This window comes from Nothobranchius furzeri, chromosome 3 (assembly GCF_043380555.1).
Source record: "Nothobranchius furzeri strain GRZ-AD chromosome 3, NfurGRZ-RIMD1, whole genome shotgun sequence".
Classification (NCBI taxonomy): Eukaryota; Metazoa; Chordata; class Actinopteri; order Cyprinodontiformes; family Nothobranchiidae; genus Nothobranchius; species Nothobranchius furzeri.
The window spans coordinates 45580297-45600912 of record NC_091743.1 but is presented as its reverse complement, the minus strand read 5'-3'; the positions used below and the strand labels follow the sequence as shown (position 1 = coordinate 45600912).

The 20616-nt window shown below is 42.6% G+C and overlaps 1 protein-coding gene across 1 annotated transcript in view; it reads left to right on the top strand.

The window, feature by feature from the left end:
- LOC107385789 (caM kinase-like vesicle-associated protein) overlaps positions 1-20046 on the top strand; it is an 81813-nt gene extending 61767 nt beyond the window's left edge. Inside the window, exons 4-11 of the mRNA XM_054748879.2 lie at positions 4540-4614; positions 5270-5408; positions 7590-7710; positions 7789-7864; positions 7985-8121; positions 8271-8349; positions 8862-8949; positions 11795-20046. Coding sequence (XP_054604854.1) covers positions 4540-4614; positions 5270-5408; positions 7590-7710; positions 7789-7864; positions 7985-8121; positions 8271-8349; positions 8862-8949; positions 11795-12103 — 1024 coding nt within the window. The 3' untranslated portion in view covers positions 12104-20046. The remainder of the gene's footprint in view (positions 1-4539; positions 4615-5269; positions 5409-7589; positions 7711-7788; positions 7865-7984; positions 8122-8270; positions 8350-8861; positions 8950-11794) is intronic.
- The last annotated feature ends 570 nt before the right edge of the window (positions 20047-20616 follow it).

The following is a 20616-nucleotide window of genomic DNA, read 5'->3' as shown; positions in this document are numbered from 1 at the left end:
CAGAGCAACATTAGGCACAATATGTGGCTCGTGTCACAAGCATTATTTAAAGTGCAGACCAGATAAGAAAGAATTCACCTTTTCGCAACTTTGGAGATTACCTACCTGCTAGCAACTCTGAGAGACTGGAGGTTAATGTTTACAGTCCAGGGGAGGAGGGTCATGTTGTGGGCAAGGTGCTTAACCCAGGACATGAAAAACCACACGTGAAAACCAGGCAAGTAAAAAGAGTAATATATTAAATGAAGCTAAGGAAAAACTAAGGGCGCTGCTCCAGAAAAGCAGGGACAGGAACGGACCGGAAATCTAAAACAAAAGAAATAAAACAATTGTGAATATGAGGCGGGACCAGAGAACCAAGAGAAGAATAAGTTTGGTATTTGAATTGTTCTTACGGTCTTAAACCAGTTCTTAGCGGAGGTGGACTGGGTGAAGTTCAGTGGAGGAGAGGCGGCAGGTCCGATGGTTGTAGAGGAGGTGGACAGGAGAAGGTTGTGTGAGTCCAGGGTGTAGGTTGGCAGGCAGACCGATGGAGTGGAGGCCAGAGGATCATGAGTGACGGGACGAGGAAAACAACTCCAGGCGTGGTTAGAGGATGCGAGGCGTGATGCTAGAAATAAGAGCATACAGGATCTCATAGAACAAGTTCGTTGGAAGATCAGGTAATGTACTGGGCTAGAAGCTACCCTGGTGAGAGTATCACCCGGCGCTGGAGTTCTTCTTCTAATAAATTTCCGGCAGGCTATACGCTGGAATGCACAATGCTGCGCTCCACAGTTATTTTCGGCGCTGGAGTTGTGTCACACCGCTCCTTAAATCCCCTGGCCCTCTGATTAGTGGAATCGGGATCAGCTGGAGCTTATGCCACGCCCACCTGCAACACAAACAGCTGACTGCCAGGTTACCGCACCTGCTGATAGAGGCAGACCGTAACAAGGAGGGATCTGGATTCAAGGTACAAGGATGGGGCATGGTGAGGCAACCACACCCCATCCAGGCATTTGCAATAGTTTAGTAGAGTTTAGCAGAGCTAAAACAAAGAGGTAGCTAAGACAGGAAATGCCTAACGCCAAAAACTGCTTTGGAAAGGGTTTCATAAGGAAATAACACTATAACGTGGTCAAATGCTCCAAAAGTTGATTTTGCATGGCATAAGACCTTCAAAGGAATACTTTTCTACTTTCTCATATTTTAAATCATTTTCTTGAACCAGTATGTGCTAAAATTATGCTTTACAGGGTTAAAGAAAGTCCACCCATCCCCCATCACCCCGTGTGGCCAAAACATCGCACTTGTAACATCCCAGTTTCCATCCGGTCTGTTGGGACTTGATCTGACCTTACCTGCAGCTGCTGTCTAGCTTCAGCATGTTGCATGTTTTAGATCATGAGCACAGCTGATTTGTTTAATTCAGTGATGAATCACTCCTCTAAACACTTGCTGGGAGACATTTCAGCTGTTAGATTAAGGTGTCAAAAAGATGAACGCACAGCAAGGAGATGGGTTTTGGTTTTGCTTCTACAAACGGAACCTAGGGGGTGCTAAAAGCAGGCAAAAACGGCCTAGTCTCCCTTTATAGGTGCATTAAGTAGAAATGAAGTAAAATGACATCCTGTGATAAAATTTGGTTACTGCAGCCACTTTAAACAAATTAATCAAACTTGAATCAAATTACAATTGTCGGCGCTGCAGTATTAGCTCACAGGAGACACGGCACTCCCACACTCACCGATGGTAAACAATAGTTACGTCACTCCTTCCTTTGTTTTGACAGGAGAAAAATTGACAATCCACACAGCTGGATATGAAATATGTTTCAGTATAACCTTCCTTCCAAAATCAGAATTACATTAGACTCTTTTGGTTTTTTTTCACTTAAACATTCTCACTATATTCTTACACACTGCACCTTTAAGCATCTCCATTTTAAAAATGCTCAAAGGTGTGGAACACTGAAGAAAACCTTTTAAAATGATTATTTCTGATCATAATCAGTCACTCTGAGTTTTTCTTGCAGGCTGAACATGAAAATAGTCTCCTACACCCATCTCCTGCATTAGCTTTGAAAAGAAAATAGACGGTGAAACTCTAGGATCGGAAAATCCTGACAGATCTACGTAACACTGTCACTTAACATTCATGGACTCACCCATCTTGACAAAGCTGTTGTTGGTTTATTATCCAGGGAACATCAGAGAATGTTTCAACTAGCAGAAGCTAACCATTAGCATTAGCAACTCCCGCACACAGCAGAACTCCTCCAGGCTTGGGTTATTTGTGGAGATGAAACAACGTCGCAAAGCAAGCAGAGTTAGTGTTAAGAGTCATGTTGCTGTTAGCAAATTAGAGGTGAGACGTCCAAATATCAGGAAATAAGACCCCAGATCCTGTCGTCTGAAGCAACTTTCTCCAGCAGCGGACGTCTCTGTGCTGATACAGGCGCTTCTGGGCTTTTTTTGGGTACAAAGCATTCATTCGTAGAGACCACTGCAGATGTATTGATTAAACAAGCGTACACCATTAAAGGATGGTATGTTGACACGGTCTTGCCGAGGGCTCTTATTGTGAAAGCTTTAAAATGAAAGTTATGTGTTGATGAAGTGGATGGCTGTGGGGATAATAAAGATAGTAGATGGGCTTGTTTATCTAAATAGCCTCACACAGTGAAATATAAACTTCTGGTTACAACAGCAAAATGAATTGGATATTGGACTCTGGGACTGGAATCAGTTCAACAGTTTATATATTTTTAGCTGCATGGGCACCGAATACAGTTTTAGTTGTAATCCCGTTTTAAAACACTGATCCAAACCATAAGACATTTGACCTAACCAAGAGAAACAGTAAAAATGTCATCCCTAGTTCATTTGCCTGGCTGATTCTATTGAACATCAGACTCATACAACATAATCAGACAATATTATTATATGTCAGCTGGGTAGGATTTTTTTTTTTCAGGAAAATAAAATCAATCTTCTCTCGGCTCAGCAGCCTGGTTCATCTGAAATATTTTCCATTCCACTTCTCTGACGATGTGAGAAGCACGCATTAAGATAAGCTTATCCAAAAGTTCTTAGCTGACAGCAAACAACAGAGTTGGAGGAAGAGTGAGATGTCATCTGTTCCTCAGGCTTCTGGGACGTTGACCCACATTCTTCTGAAAACTCCATAACTTCATAAAGTTGGTCAACAGCAGGAAACATGAAGTGCTCTAAAACCTCCTGGTAGACGGCTGCGTTGACTTTGGACCTCAGATTAATTGATTGATTGAAGCAACCTGGATTATGTGCCTCTCTTCTCTCCCTCCAGACTCTGGGACCTTGATTTCCAAAGGAAATAAGAAATTCACTTTAATCAGAGAACACAACTTTTGACCACTCAGCAGTAGTCCAGTCCATTTTGACTTTAGCCCAGGTGAAACGCTTCTGACGCTGTCTCTTGTTTGAGTGGCTTGACACAAGGAATGGGACAGGTGAAACCATGCCATCTGTGCATGATGGTTCTTGAAGCACTGACTCCAGCTGCAGTCCACTCTTTGTGAATCTCCCCCACAGTTTTGAATGATGTTTTAGCAATGGCCCTTCGTGTCTTGCCCTCCTTGTGAAAGGTGTCGATGGTCGACTTCAGGACAACTGTCAACTCAGCACTCTTCCCTATGATTGTGTATCCTACAGAACTAGACTGAGAGACCATTTAAAGGCTTTTGCAGGTGTTTTGAGGTAATTAGCCGATTAGTGTGGCACCAGGGGGTCTTCAATTTTCATCCATTTAACAATATTCTAATATTAGGAGATGCTGAATTTGGGATTTTCATTGTCAGTTATAATCATCAAAATTAAAAGAAGTAAACATTTGAAATATATCAGTCTGTGTGTAATGGATGAATCTAAAATAAGTTTAATTTTTGAATGAAATTACTGAAAAAAAAATCAACTTTGTAAATTAAAAAAAAATAACAAAAACAAATATTTTTGGCCATTGAGTGTGTCACCGACAACTTGATAATTTTGGTCATAAACATTTGGCCACCACTGATCAGTCTAACCATTCATTTATTTCCCATTAGCAAACACAAAATGGCCCAAACTCTGATTATATACCCCATTGGGCTAAACTCTGGTGCTCCAGAAAAAGTTCTAACACATAGTTTAGTTACGGTTATGAAACACCATCCCTGTCACGGGTGACACACCGCACTGCACAGCATAAACGCCACATACTGTAGATGTGCCAAATCACTATTTGTCATACACTGAATAACTCAGTGGGATTTGAGTGTGTGTGCGTGTGTGTGAAGGCTTTATCGGATATGTGAGACTGAGGCTGCATCAAGCTTCCAAATCCATTTAACAGATTTTACCTTTGTAGGAAAAGTAAAATCATTTGATTGAGTTTCTGTCGCATTGACCATTGTGCTGTTTTTCACTACTGTGTTTTTACCACCCCTCCCAACGAGTGGAGGATTTGGATGTCATCTCCTGTGTGACTCATGCCATCAATTCTCTTTCTGTCTTGTTTATCTGGTCTCATCTTCCCCAGGGTGAAGCATCCCAATATCCTCCAACTGGTTGACGTATTTGAGACCAAGAAGGAGTACTTCCTCTTCCTTGAACTGTGAGTTTTTGACGCCTGGTGAGCCGGAGGAGAGCAAACCCTGTGCTTGTCTTTGCTGTAGCACGGCCCTGAACTGGTTCTGTTGATCACACACTCATGGGGAATGAGTTGCTGTTGCTAAAGGCTCTCCAGATACACAAACCGCTCTAAGCTCGACATCATTTGCTATTCAGATGTGATCATTTTCTAGCTGCTCTGTTCTCGTCAGCAAGCGTTCTTTGGGAATTTGATGCATTTCTCTGGAATTTCTAAAAGTGGAATGGAGCAGTTTTCCCCTTCCTCGGAGAGCACTTGCTTTGTGGGTTCAGGGATTCAGTTCACAGAGAGCCATCTGTGGGGGAATCATAATTACCATTTTCTTCATGTCTTTTCTGCGATTCCAGGAAAGATTCAAGGATCACATTTTAATATAAAAAGAATGTTGCTTAATTTCAAGAGGGTTTCTTTTCCCCAGTATTTACCTTGTTCTATGAAAACTTAATGTCTTAGTGTGAAGTAACTCTCAGAAGAAGAGATGGCACACATGTTGTGCATAAAACTTAAGCTGCTAACAAAACCGTGTTTTCTCTGACTGTATTCTCATCTTTCTATTTCAAGATTTTAACAATAGTGTATTTTGTATGAAGTCACATTTGTGGTTTTTATTTTCCCAAAGTGCAACTGGGAGAGAGGTGTTTGACTGGATCCTGGATCAAGGCTATTATTCAGAGAGAGATACCAGCAATGTGGTCCGCCAAGTACTCGAGGCCGTTGCATATCTACACTCACTGCACATTGTCCACAGAAACCTGAAGGTAACCCGCTGTGGTAACACACGGCAGTAGATCCAAATGATTGAAGTGAATTTATGCTGTTGGCACCACACTGGTTGCATTTACAGTTGAGTGTCACTGGTAAAAAGCATACTATCTGACTATCTGATTTAGGAGGAAGTATGCAAATTTATATTCAAAGTTGCCCAAAAACTGTTTTATTTAAAGGAGTCATCACCTGAATTTTTCACTTTTGCACTTGGAAAAGTTTATATAATGGCGTCCTAATGATTTTTCACTGGCCGGAAAGTCGATATTCAACATTGGTCCGATTTTTTTTACTCTTTGCTTCTTCAACCAGCCCTCGTGCACTCCACGAGCACGCGTCATGCAATCCAAAAAGAGCTCTTGAGTTCTGGCCTCACTGTCGTCACAAAGGCAGGATGTACAGTACACTATACACAGTACAACGCCGCTATAACCCGCACTGCTCTGCTTCCAGAAACGATGGCCAGAAAAGACGCTGTTTCAACCTTCATTTTGGAATTAGTTGTCTTTGAAAATACAGTAATAACGGTTTGTTGTTTTAAAATATCTAACTTCATCAGACTAACGTTGTTTCAGCTGTCATCAAGCATCCACATTTTTGCTGGGTTTTAACACCGTTTTCAGTGATAGAAATATTTTCAGTGCAACTGTGTCAAAGGGATAGCTCAACTAGTAAGACATCTGACTTACATGCAAAGGACCCAGGTTCGAATCTAAGCTGAGTTATCAGATTGTTATTTGGAGGTTTTTTACCATGCTAATTTTTTACGGTATTAAGACACCCAAATTTTTATTTTTAAATGTCCAAATGAGATGCGCTGAAAGACATTGAATTCACGGCCAGAAAAGACATTGGTTCAACTTTCATTTTGGAACTATTTTCCAACCATGACGTGATGCGTCATTTGGAATCAAAGTATGTCCCAGGAAGGTCCCGTCTTTCTCGCTGCGCTGAGTTCACAGTTTCTTTACAAAACTCCCCAAAACAGCTTTCTGTTGGTGGCAGTGGCAGGGGAACAGTCTGCACTTAGCAAGGGAAGATGCCGGTGTGCTGCTAAATCAAACCGTCAGTCGTAGTAGAGCCCTTCTAGCCAATCAGAGGCAAAAAAGACGGGATCTTCCTTGGACATCCTACGATTCCAAATTAGGCATTCAGCACAGCTGAAATATCGCGTGTGCTCTCGCGAGAAAATAATATCCTTTACAAAAAAGGGTCAGAAAAGCACTTTTTTATTTATTTTTATGGCCTAAAATTAATATAATATGATGCAGATATCCATGTTGGTAACTGGTGATGACTCCTTTAAAATATATATATGCAAATATTTTCCAAAGAAAATCAGTATCTGGGACACATAAAAATCTTGATAGAACATCCACAGTTTAAACTCAGAGACTCAGTTAACCACATTCTTTTAGGGCTTCCACACTAGCACCGGCTCCACTCTGGTTAGATACCGTACGAAGTGTTCACATCCGCATAGTCTGGATATTTTCCACTCTCAACCGGTCATTTTTTCAGCCCTCTTCTCAAGGCGGTTCGCTTCAGGCTGAATTAGTCCAACACACCTACTACCGAGTGATTAGCCGGCTCAAATTCATGCCTACAATTAGGGGGAGCAGCGGGGCTTCCCACATGCCTGATTCATTATAAACCACGCCTCTGACTAAAACCGTGTCTTTTTCTCTGTCTCTGTCTGAGGAACAGCCCCCCCCCCCCCACCAACACACACACACACACACATACAACACTACCAGGCTTGACCTGCACCAGGACAGACACAGCAGAGCAGGATGCAATATCAGAGTCATAGTCTCCTTAAGCAACACATGACAGCGTTTGTTTAATGTAAGGGAGATACCGCTGACTTTTTGCGTGCGTCTTTTCCCACTTGCTTAGAGATGTGCTCATGACATCACTGATATCTTCACAGCAATTTTGGAGACTACCCATATGCTGAGTCACATCTACATTCCTAAGGATGTGCGTAATCACCACAGTCACACTGGAACGGACTGGAGTGGACTGCGTGGAGTGGAGCTGGCCCTAGTGTTGAAGGCCTATTAGATTATTTTTCATATGAGGACGTGAAGATTTAGCTGCATGTTTATTGTAAAACAAACACTATGCACGTGTTAGACAAGTCGTGGCCATTGTTCTGTCCTTGTACTCAGTTAGAGAACTTGGTGTACTACAACCGCCTGAAGCACTCCAAAATCGTCATCAGTGACTTTCATCTGGCCAAGCTGGAGAACGGACTGATCAAAGACCCCTGTGGGACCCCAGAGTATTTGGGTGAGATTCCAGTAAATTCAAGGTTCTTTGTGGCTATGTGTTTTAGCTTGTTAATGACGTTTCCTTGATCTTGTTTAGCTCCAGAGGTGGTTGGCAGACAGCGATACGGCCGACCCGTGGACTGCTGGGCAACAGGGGTCATCATGTACATACTGTAAGTATGGAGCTCAGCTTTTATAACTATCTTCCAGTAACATTTGGATTTGGTCAGAAATGTGATGTATCATTGACAGACTTTGTTTCAGCTCATGCACTTTTGTTCAATGTCTTCCAGTCTGTCAGGCAACCCTCCTTTCTATGATGAAACCGATGATGATGATTATGAAAACCATGACAAGAATCTGTTCCGAAAGATCCTTGCGGGAGATTATGAGTTTGATTCCCCATACTGGGATGAGATCTCTGATTCAGGTAGCATCTAAGTTAACCCAGAGAAAATAAAAAACACTGTAAACACTTCAAATGGGGAAGAACTTTGCCTTTTTCAAACTATAGCAACATTTATGCCGTCATCCATCAAGGGGGTAAACGTTTCCTTCCTGTGTCTGATTCTTTGACAGCGAAGAATCTGGTTGCTCGTTTGATGGAGGTGGATCAAGACCAGAGACTGACAGCTCAAGAAGCCATAAACCATGAGTGGTAAGCAGCTGAGCTTTGATTTTTGCAGACTGAATCTAAATTAGAGCGCTGTGTTCAAACTCTCCCAACACAATCACAAAAGTTGCATAAGAGCAAGAAAACCCAAACTTCTGTTATAGAGGAATATCTGTTTTCAGTGTTTTGAATATGAATTGACCAAGCAATAATTGTGTCTCAAAGTAGAAACAAATAATAAACACCAGCAATTTCCTGTCCTCTGATCCCTGCAGAAATGTCCTGAAAAATATAGACTGATATCAAGTTGTCTTGTTGCAATCAAGAAGCAGTTACACCCAAATTAGAGGTTCTGCTTAGTCAGCAGAACCAGCTTCAGTAAACTAATCTGTTTTTCTTTGCTACATGTTAGACAAAATTAGCAAATGTAGAAAAACCTCTAAACACAAATCTATTCTCTCAAGATTCAGTCATAACACCAAATATTCTGTGCAGCAGCCTGTGGGAAGAAATGTAAGGCTCTGCTGTTTCGTTGAACTTTATGTTCTGCACTACAGGATCTCCGGTGGGGCAGCTTCAGATAAGAACATCAAGGAAAATGTGTGTGCACAAATAGAGAAGAACTTTGCCAGAGCCAAATGGAAGGTATAGTTTTTTATTCATTATTTTGTCCCAAATTCCTATTTTTTTTCCTAAAGAGTTGCTTTAGTGACATACTGTTTTTCACTGAGTTAAACTTAGTTGAATGCTAAAGAAACGAAGCCCCATGTGCTGCAGTTTTTGGTGATAATTGTTTCTAAAATGTAGCAAAACGCTCACATTGGTTCTTAATTAGGGCTGCTCAATTAATCGAATTTTAATCCCAATTACGATCTGAGTTTTGAACGATTATTATAACAAAACTAGCCGATTATTTGCTCCTCCCACTTGTGCTGCCCTGAGTTGCAAATGAAGCGCTCCTCCCACAGTGTTGCCAACTTATCGACTTTGACGCTATTTCTAACAGCTTTTCAGACCCCCTTCTTGACTTTTTAAATCTCAAAAGTACCTAACGAACACCTGAGAAACATCTCTGGTAACCCTTAGCTACTTTCTGGATAACTGTCGTTGACGTTTCCTGCAGGTTAGCTAAACACTCCGCCTGCGCTCCGGACCGTTCTTCAGGACATTAGGAAAGGGAATGATGCAGTGATGTGTCAGTCGCTAAAGACAGCTCTCAGAGCCAGCTTCCTGTTGGATTAACCAGAGTGAGTGACACATCGTACCTGCGGGCTCCTGAGCCACTAAAACGGCTAAATGTGCGTGTGCAGCACGCTAAACACTCGTGCAGCTAGCCCCTGATTGCTGTGAGACCGGGTTGGGGGGTGGGGGGTGCAGCTGTGGTTGGGACAATTATTACATTAACTGATGGACCTGTAAATAAATAGTTTATAAATAAGGTAGAAATAAGTTCCTCACGCTGATAAATAATAACTAATCTCTCTGAGGACACGGTGCTAGTGCACTCTCCTACAGCACCTTGACACGACTAAATATGTATTATGCAACATTTTGTGAACATCAATTTATCTGCATTTATTTGTTAAAAATGCCACTGTATAATTATTGCTGTCAGTATTTGCAAGATATTGGTATTTGGGTCTGTACTGGTTAGACTTAAATGAGTTAAACCAAGGTCTGTAGCCCTTGGGTCATAAACTATGAGCTGTAAGTATATTGGTCTTTTTATACTGGGAATCAGGAGTTCTTTTAGTGATCATCTTGTTTCTTATTTATTTTTGTCCTGATTGTTGAGCAATTTTATGACTGAATAAAAACAAATAAAATTAACATAAATTGAAAAATTTTCTTAAATGATCGAGATCTCAATTTCAGTCACAATAATCGTGATTATTATTTTTGCCATAATCGAGCAGCCCTATTCTTAATTTCTTTGTTTTAAGTCTCAGACCTTCACTCTTGTGTTGTTTGGTTTCTATTTGTCTTTTAATGGTTTAATCAAATTCCAAATATGAAGCAGATGTTTGTTGTGTGATCACTTTAAAGGTGTGGTTGACTGAACAACCATTTTTAATAATTATTTCTGATTACTATGAGTTTTTCATGTAGGCTGAACATGAAAATAGTCTCCTACACCTATCTCCTGCGTTAGCTTCTAACAGAAAATAGACAGTGAAACTCAAGGATTTGAAAAGTCTCACATATCTACGTCACGCTGTGAATTGGACTTACCCAAATTGATTTACAACAGAAGGCTGTTATTATTTTATCATTCAGAATCAGCAAAGAATGCCTCTTTCAACAGAAGCTAACTGATAGCATTAGCAACTCAAACACATGGCTGAAGCTCCTCCAGGCTTGTTATTTGTGGAAATAAAAGCATATGGAACTAGGATTGGGGCACTATTACACTTAACTTGTACCAAGTTTTGCAACTTGTAATATGTTTTGTAACTGTGACTTTTGTAACATGTAATTCATGTTTTATAACACGTAACTTTTGCTTTGTAACATATAACTTTCATTTAGTAGCATGTAATTCTCATTTTGTAACATGTAACTTTGGTACGTAACATGAAACTTTATTTTGTAACTTGCAGAAAAAATCAATGTACAAGTTTCAAATCAAAACTTTGAAAACACAAATCTCATTCTACAGTTACAAAACAAGTCCACAAATACGAAACATTTTGTCCCTATTCTAGCTTCTTTCCAACAGGAATTGTCTTCAAAAAGGAATGCAAGCCTGTCATTGGTTCTTTGGGAAGGAAGCTAGAATCAGGACAAAATGTTTTGTAGCTGTAGACAGAGATGTGTGTTTTGAGAGTTGTGATTTGGAACGTGTACATCGATTGTTTTCTGCAACTTACAAAATGAAAGTTTCGTCTTTGGTGTGTTCTTACTGTGTCTAGTTTCTAATTCCATTTTTGGTTATTTTTTATAACACAGGAAAGGTTTCTCTTTACCTTGCTAACGTTTCGTTTGCCGACTGCAAAACATCCTCAGAAAGTTTCATGCTACGTACCAAATGTTACATGTTGCAAAATGAAAGTTACGTGTTACAAAACAAGAATTACATGCCACAAACTAAATTTACAGTTGCTAAACATGTTAAAGGTTACAAAGCTGTGTCCCAATCCTACTTCCATAAAGGCACAGAGTTAGTTGTATGGTTGTGTTTCTTTTACCCAATCCGAGACAAGATGTCTAAATATCAGGAAATAACACTCCAATTCCTCCCGTTTGAAGCACAGATCTGATGTCGCAGACGTGTCCTGCTGGACCATGGGTTCCTGGGCTTTTTTGTGTCCTGAATTATGCCTGCAAGGCATTCCTTCCTACTAGTAACTACTGCAAATGCGTTGATCAAACGAGTAATCCATACCTTAACAATAGAAGTACTCCATCATAACTAACTGAACGGAAATTAAGATTGCTTCCAGTTGTAGCCCAGTATGACTCTGGCTTTGTGCTAAAATTTGTTTTTCAGAAAGCTGTTCGAGTCACCACCATAATGAAGAGGCTAAGAGCACCTGAGCAGAGCGAGTCCAGGCCCGCTGGCCCTGCAGCGGACTCCCCAGCAGATGCTGTGGCGGACCCGGCTGCACCTTCATCAGCGGCTGCTGGAGGAGAGGTGAGTCTCCATGTTCCTGAGGCCGGCTCAACGGTGGCAGCCTCAACCCAGGAGCAACAGCAGCCAAATCCAGATGCCCATGGAGCCGAGCCTGCATCCCGCTGCAACGGTGAAGCATCTGCTGCTCTTCACTCTGCTGCAGAGGCAACTAATGAGCAAGGCTAAACCTTCTTGCTCACTCTCACCACCTGTGTGTGACCTCTGCAGTCCCTGCTGACTCCTGCACACTGTACATTAGTTGCTGGCATGGTGACACTGACTCTGCTTCTTTCTCACTAGCAGCATTAGCATCATCTCATGAAGGCTGTGTGCTGCTTTTCCTGAGCACTGCATTGCATCTGCTTTTTTAAAGATACGTGTTGTGTTTTCACTGATCCTGTGTGTTAAAGTATAAATAGAAGCTTAAAACTGGAGCTTTAGCGGCAAATTAAATTTGTTACGAAGCTTTTGCCTTACAGCTAAAGCTGTCTGTGTCTTCTTATTGTGATAAAAGGGTAAGGAAGGGCATAATTGTGTTGAAAACAGCTTTGATTAGATCTTAATAAACCAGCTTTGCGGTTACACCATGTGTTCCTGGAACTGTTAGGGAAGTTTCCCTCTGCTTATCGTTACTGTGTTGGCATATAAGAGCTGGCTCAAACACAAAGAGGAGAGTATTTATATTCCTTTCACATGGGAATTACTCATAACCGTACTATCTGTTACTGTCTGAACTAACAGTTGTTGTGCACTAACCAATTCTGAGGCAACTAGGGATATTTTTTAGCCCAGTTCTATATTTCTGAATGAGGCAGCTTCACATATAAGCACACACACAAACATTGTAATCCTGCTCAGGAAAGAGTCCTGGCTGTAAGTGTAAAGATTCTGTGTATAGAGACTTTGTAGAAGTAGCTGAAACAGCATGCTTTCTCACTTTTTGCTGTTCATTTAACGCCCGAGGACAAAGACGCGTCTCTGCCAGCATCCTCTTCTCATCGTCCATGGTGATAAGAGGATCACCATCACGACCTCAGACTTTCGTCTGACGTGCAGGCTTCGTCGATTTCTATCTTTCCTAGAGCGTACAATATTACAAATGTTGCTTTACTGTTCTTGAAAAAAAAGTTCTTTGTTGTTCTGCTATTTTTTTCACCTTTTAGTTTCAAAGCATTAGTTCAGTTCTTCTGAATTTGGATTCAGTGGAAATGTTAAAACTAGGGATTCCCCAATCAAACTTTTTGTTGCCAAACACCAATACTATCCATCCATCCGACCATTTCCTCGGCTTTTCTGGGGTCAGGCTGTGGGGGGCAGCAGCCTAAGCAGAGAGACCCAAACTCCCCTCGCCCCAGCCACTTGGGCCAGCTCCTCCTCCTACAATGTTGTGTGTTGTGAGATTTGAATAAAGGGTCTTATTATTATTTATTTGTTTATTTGTTTCACATAGTGGGGATCCTAGCAATAAAGTGGTGGGCTGAGCCTGGTGTCTGGTCATCGAGCATGGTGAATAAATATATTGTCACGTTATTTGCTCAGCCTTCTGCTTGTCACACACATACAGACGAGTGTTGGTGAGTGTAGCTGCGTCTGGCTGTCACTGCTCCAGGTGTACTTTTATTTCTGTATTGAACATTGAAAATTCCCTTTACTCCACCTAAAGTTTGTTCTTCATTTTTTGTATTTGCAGATTTGTTTTTATAAGCTTTACATCTTGAAATGTCGGATTAATGATTTTGTGTTGACACGTTTTAACGAGGTTCCCCTGCGCTGTTTTTTCATTGCTGGATGCAAAGTTTGCATCAGTCTCACACATGATGTAAAATTTCAGCAGACACGTTTTTCCACCGTGGTTGCGCAGTGCGAAGGAAGAGGGGAGGAATATGCTAGGGTCTCTGTTGGCTGCAAGTTATGGTATGATCAGCACTGAAAAGCATTGACTGGAATTTGCTGATCACGTTTTTCAGACAGGCTGATAATGATCCGAACATCCTTGTTCAAAGCAACTAATGCCGTATCTGTTCGAGATAGCTCTTCAGCCAGCCTTGGTTTTGAGAAAAAGAGGTAATCTTTGTTACAAACAAATTAATGTCAATCTAATGAATAGACTCCATTCATTCATTCACAAAAAGACTAGACAATTCGGATGTATTAAAGGTGTGGGACACTCATTTGCACTGATCTCCAGGGATGAATGCCTTGCAAGTCATACTGTGGGGTGTATGTGTGCTTGATTCAGGAACTAGCAGAATACCACATCAGGGAAGAGCTCAACACGGCAGAATTTAGTCTTATTTCCTGATATTTGGACATCTCGCCTCTGATTGGATGAAGAAGAAATTATCTTTTATAAAGTGCCTCTCAAGAGGTACCAGGATCAGAACCAGGATCTTGAAATGAGCCCCGAAGTTGACTGGCAACCAGTGAGGTACATCGCAAGGTGCTTCGCAAGAGCCAAAAAATAAAAGAAAATTTTTTTTGAAAATATAAATACAATTTCAAAAGTAGATATGGAGGAAAAAAAAGTCAAGATCTGAGGCCTTCCGAAAAATAATTTATTATAAGCTGACGTGTTTCGGTCGCGTTTCTTCAGGGCATTCATGCACAAAACGGGTTGGCTTATATTTAATTAAATAATTTTTGGGAGTGCCTCAGATCATTAATTTTTTCTTCCATATCTACTTTTGAAGTTTTTATGATCTTGAAGTGCTCCCGAGATACTACAGAAATTATAGATATATCTAGTCCCACTGATGCACTTACTCCCACCTGTTTGAATATAGATAAAATTTATTTTAAAATATCATAAAAAGGGGGAAATTTGAAAATGTAAACTGAAAAATGAGAAGGAGGACAAAAATGAACAAGAAAAAGATAATACAGGAGCCAGAGAAATAGAGAACGGGTAGAAAGAGCAGAACAAGGAGAGGGCAGTGAAGGTTACACCAAAGCCTGAACTGGTGAGTTTTTAGCTACTTTTTAAAGGAGACCACTGAGTCCACTGATCTCAGGCTCAGGGGAAGAGAGTTCCAGAGTCTGGGGGCCACAGCAGCAGATGATCTGTCACATTTGGTCTTTAGCCTGGTGCTGCACAGCCAGTAGGCTTTGGTCACTGGACCTCAGGAACCTGCTGGGGATGTAGGGACTGAGAAGATCACCAATGTATGATGGTGCTTGTCCATGTAAGTCCCTATAGACCAGAACCAGGATCTTGAAATGAGCCCTGAAGTTGACTGGCAACCAGTGAAGCTGGAGGAGAAGCGGGGTGATGTGGGTGTGTTTGGAGGACTTGGTCAGAAGCCGAGCACAGGCATTCTGAACCACCTAGACGGTTCAGGGAGGTTCTGCTCAGACACGTGAAAAGAGAGTTACAGTAGTCTAAACATGAGGAGATGAAGGTGTGGAGAACAGTCTCAAGTTCAGAGCGGGACAGAATGGGACTCAGCAATGTTCCTGACATGGAAGAAGGAAGTGCGGACAAGAAAACTGACATGAGAATCCAGGGTGAGAACTGGGTCAAAGCTCACACCAAGATTCCTGACCTCACCAAGAGAGTCTCTAACTTTGGGAACCAGCCTGTCTGGGGCACAGATGAGGATCTCAGTCTTATCTTCTTTCAGCTGTAGAAAGCTCCCAGCCATCCAGGTTTTAATAGAGTCTAAGCAGGTGTGTAACAGCTGCAGCTTAGACATCTCATGGGGCTTAAAGGAGACGGAGAGTTGGATGTCATCCGCAGAAAGATGGTAGGAGATTCCTTTAAAATAGCTCAGGATATGCTGAAGAGGAAACAGATAAAGGAGGAAGAGTAGAGGCCCCTGCACAGAGCCTTGTGGGACACCAGAGGCAAGGGAGGTGGAGGAGAACCAAAACTTGGAAAAGGCCACAGAGAAGGAGTGCTCAGAAAGATAAGAGGAGAACCACTCCAGAGCAGTTCCTGATAGGCCTACCCAGTCTCTCAGCCTCTCCAGTAGCAGGTGGTGGTGAACGGTGTCAAAGGCGGTAGTCAGGTCCAGCAGGACCAGAACAGAACAGTACCCTGCATCACTGTGGGTCAGAAGGTCATTGGATACCCTAAGATTACAGCAACACAACTCTACCAGACTCCATTTCCTCCGCAAAATGGATGTTTTCTCTCTACAAATAACACAAGCCTGGAGGAGTTCTGCTGTATGGGGTAGTTGCTAATGGTAATGGTTAGCTTCTGCTAGTTGAAACAGTCTTTGATGTTTCCTGGATAACAAACCAACAACAGCCTTGTCAAGACGGGTGACAGTGACAGTGTTACGTAGATCTGTCAGGATTTTCCAATCCAATCAATCAATCAATCAATCAATCAATCATTCAATCAATCAATCAATCAGATGTTATTTATAAAGCGCTTTTCAAACAAAGTGCTACTCAAAGTGCTTTACAAAATGACCCGAAATTCCCATAACAGTTTAAAAACATTAACAGACATACGCAAACATACACGCACACACTTACACACATCAGTAAAAATTTATATTTGGCTGAGTCCAGATGAGCCAAGTAAGGTAAGGCAAGGAAACGCCATCAGAGAAGCCATCTGCCCCAGCAGCATCAGGTCTTCCACACTAAGTCAGGGCGCTCAGAGGAGGGGGAGCATAGACCCCCACCTCCACTTAAACAGTACCTATAGAGTGCCCAGGAAGCAACAGTTATGGACCAATAAAAAAGAGGGGACAGTCTGCAGGTGGCCGCCTTCAACGGAATATCCTTAGACGATAATCAGACACTTTGACCTGGAGAATAGACCAGAGCCGGGCGCTGCCGACGATCAGCCAACAGCTGATTCTTCTGAACTGTAACGGTCCAGCGCCGTTCGGGTGGTGGACCAGGCGCGCCTGGCACCGCAGAGGAATTGTGGAGAAGGGAACCCATAAAAAAGCAAGGATTCTGTGTGGTTACCTGACACCTTTAGAAGGAGGGGAATGGTTTGGTGGGTAATGGTGGAGAGGTTCCAATTGTCCAGCTAGGAGACTGAGAGCTGTGGTCAACTGGGTGGTGGGTATCCTCCATTTTGCAACCAATTGAAGATTCAAAAGGGACTGCTCACAACCTGAGTACAGGAGGGCCTTGAGTTGGATCTGCTCAGAGTTAAAAATCAAAAAGCACGGGAGAGAACACAGAGAACTGACAGAGTCTGAGTTACTGCCCACCAGTAGTCTCAGTTTTACCGGTGGGCTCTGCCTTTTAACAGAGCCGGGCAGTTTCTAGCAAAATGCCCAGAGTTACCACAATGCATGCATTGATCTGACCTTAACCGATGCTCTCTCTCCTCCCACGAGAGTCGAGTCCTACCCATCTGTATGGGTTCTTCCGCTGTTGAGGAATCTGCTGTGGAGTGACCACTGGCTCCTTGGACCCGTTCCCGAGGAGGAGGCGAACTCGGCCCGGGGTCTTGTCATCTCAGCTCGAGGTCTCTCTTATCGATGGAGGTGGACACTCTGATGAGCTCCTCCATTGAGCAGGGTTCGGGGCACAGTGCCAGCTGGTTCCGGACCCAATCATTAAGGGCCTCGGTGAAGGCTGCGAGATGAGCATCCTCATTCCAGGACGTCCGGGCTGCCAGGATGCAAAAATCCAATGCCATGTTTGCCATCGACCTCCTGCCTTGAGAAAGTGTCCACAGCTTCTTCCTGATATCAGAGCTGGACTCAGTAATTCCAAAAGTCAGTTTAAAATCCGATAAAAATCACTATATGATCCGTTCAGAAAAGAGTCACAGTGGCTCTTAGCCTCGGCCCATCTCAGCGCCTTTCCTCGTAGAAGCCCCACTACGTAAGACATCTTAACTGAGTCTGAGGCAAAAACTCCCGGAGAATGTTCGAAGGCCAGTCTTCACTGGAGTAAAAAACTGTGGCAATCCTCAAACTCACCACTAAATGTCACTGCTGGTGGGGATGCCACTAAACGGAAGTGGGTGATTTCCGTAGGGACTGAGGCTTCCGGTCCGGGGGAAACATAGGTTGCTGGAGCGGCTGATGATGGTTCCACTGGTGGAGACGGCTGGTGAGGTTGAGACAAACCATCATGGATTTGTCGTACCAGAGTCTCCAGTTGTTGGTAGCATTGATTAGCTGCGGTGAGTTGCTCCATGAGTAATGTTAGGGTCTGTTCCTGCTGGGTTAACCTGTGGGTGAGATCTGTTATGGCTGCTTCTGCTGGGTTAGCGGTTTGGCTGGATGATTCTGTCATGGTATGGGGAAGGTGTCTAACCCAAGACATGCAGAATCAGACTGTACACAGATCAATGAGGGAATACAATTATTTTATTGTTGGATGAACGATAACTAAAGGCGCACTGGAAAATCCAGCGGATGAGGAACGGGAAGGCAGCATCTAGGGGGAGAGCAAACCAGAGGTGAGTCCTGGGAGAATGAGTCCAACAGGGAATGCTGAGTGGTGACTTATGGAGGGAGAAGGTTCTAGGAGAGTGAGGGGAGGTAGTTAGCCGGGGTGTAATCCAAGAGGGACGTTTGGAGCTGAGAGGGAGTGAGGAGTCAATGGAGAGCGGGTTGGTCAGGACGGGTGGATGGATGAACGTAGAAGGGGAGCCGGTGCGGAGTCCTATGGAGTCTGGTTGAAGGATCCTGAGGTGTAGGAAGACCTGAGGTAAGGTGAGCCAAAAAACATCAAAAAAATTACACGAAGACCAAATATTCACACTATAGCACTAGAAAAACCTGGAGACAAGTACAAGGGCTGGAAACTACCAGTCAGTAGCAATCATCCGGCGTTGAGTAGTGTTCACCATCGTCCTTATGAAGCTGACCCGCTGATTAGCTGACAAGATGCGGCTGCCACTCCCTCTCCTGCAAACAAAACACTCAGAGATGTTGAGAATGGGAAGAGTACTCACCCTGGCTCATGACAATCACAGGATAGATTTTTATTCTTTGCTGGATTTTAACCGACCCGACTCAGATGCCACTCGCGTCTTTAGCTAAACCCATTAAAATAACGCATGCATCAAAACCAATTATGAGGAAGGAAGGGCGCCAAGTTTGACATCCAAAGCTGTCAAACGTATTACAATAGAGCATTTATGCATGGCAGACATACATATAGTCTAACTTTGTCTTTTCATTTTAATACCGATTTGTTTTCGTTGATTTTCAGTGTATTTTTGATGAACAGTAGAAACAAGCCATCCTTTCCTTTTGTCACCGGACACATGGAGCATAAATAACAGGCTCCAGGCGGAAATCTCTGTAATAACCCGACTTAGAAATAGAGCAATATACGACTGGCTGCAGAAACTGTGAATCCTGCTGTCATTTCGATCCAGTCCTCGTAACCTTCATTAGAAATCTGTAGTCCTCGCTGACCCAAAAACACACACACACACAGCCACTAACATAATGTTGCTGTCAAATAAATGTGTGTCCATGTGTGTGTGTGTGTGTCCATGTGTGTGTGTGTGTGTGTGTAGGTGGCTGTGTGGGTGGCCTGTTCTGACACACACTCAAAAACATGAGCTTTCAGAACCTGGTCATATAAAGACCGCAGCCAGACTGTCAGAACAAATATCAGATTCCTTAATTCAACTGAAAAGGCCACAAAATTCCATGCAGCCTCTTCATCTGAAATAATCTGATCAGCCGTCAAAACAATCTTCTGGTTAAAAGAGTCAAAAATCCATCAGATTGATATTTCATGTTTCTATGGAATCTCACATTTTATGGTTCATAAATAAGATGTAAACGACTCATTCTTTATTATGTTAAAACTTGTGAATTTAAAGAAAAGGTATCTGCTTTTTCATTAGAAAGCCCCAAATGTAAGATTATTGTTTCATTTTTTATACTTAAATTTTTTATTTCATTAGATACGATTTTATTTTAATACAAAGTTTAATCAGAAGGATATCAGCTTTTTTTAAACTTATTGATTGTTTAATTGGTAAATAAATAAAGTTACATTTGAGACTGATGAGTATGTTTCTCCTTGTATTTATGACCACGTCTGTTCAGTTTATCACTGATGTATTAGTGATCTTTGCTGGGTCCGCCTGCGGCTCCGGCCCTGCACTTGTAAGCTCTGTAATGCTCCTCCTCGACCAAGTTGATGACTTTGATGGTAATAAAACTGAATTCATCTGTTTATTCCTGTGTCACCTGCTCTTATTTCCCTTTTCAAGCAGACGGTCAGCAATCAGAGGGCGGTGCTGTTCCTTTCAGATTATTTTCAGGGGATGTGGGAAACGGCCTGCGTCATCACACTTGACTTCTTCTCCTCCTCTCAACCCGGAGGAGAGCATCTGTGTTACACTCGCTCAATTAGCACAAGCTTAGCAGCCCTCCTTGTGGGGTGCGAGCTTGTGTTTCGAAAAGTCCCAGTAGTGTCATTTGGTGACACTCTCCAGGATGCTTAAATTGCATCACATTGGAATAATCATGCAGAGAGCTCACTTCCGACACCCTCTAGGGTTGAAAGAGGCCTCCTCCTCCTGGGAGCCCTTTTCTCAGTTTCATGGCCATTTAGTAATTGCATGCAACCATCCATGCAGCAACACTGACTCAAGGGGATCCCGAGTCTGTCCCTGTGCCACTGGATGGCTTCATTAGGAGTGTTTGGATGAGAGAAGGGTCAGTAAGTTTTTTGTTTTTCTCAACCAGAAGCAGAGATGAAAGACCCCTGATGATGCTGTCCTTGCCAAGAGGGACAGCGAGCTG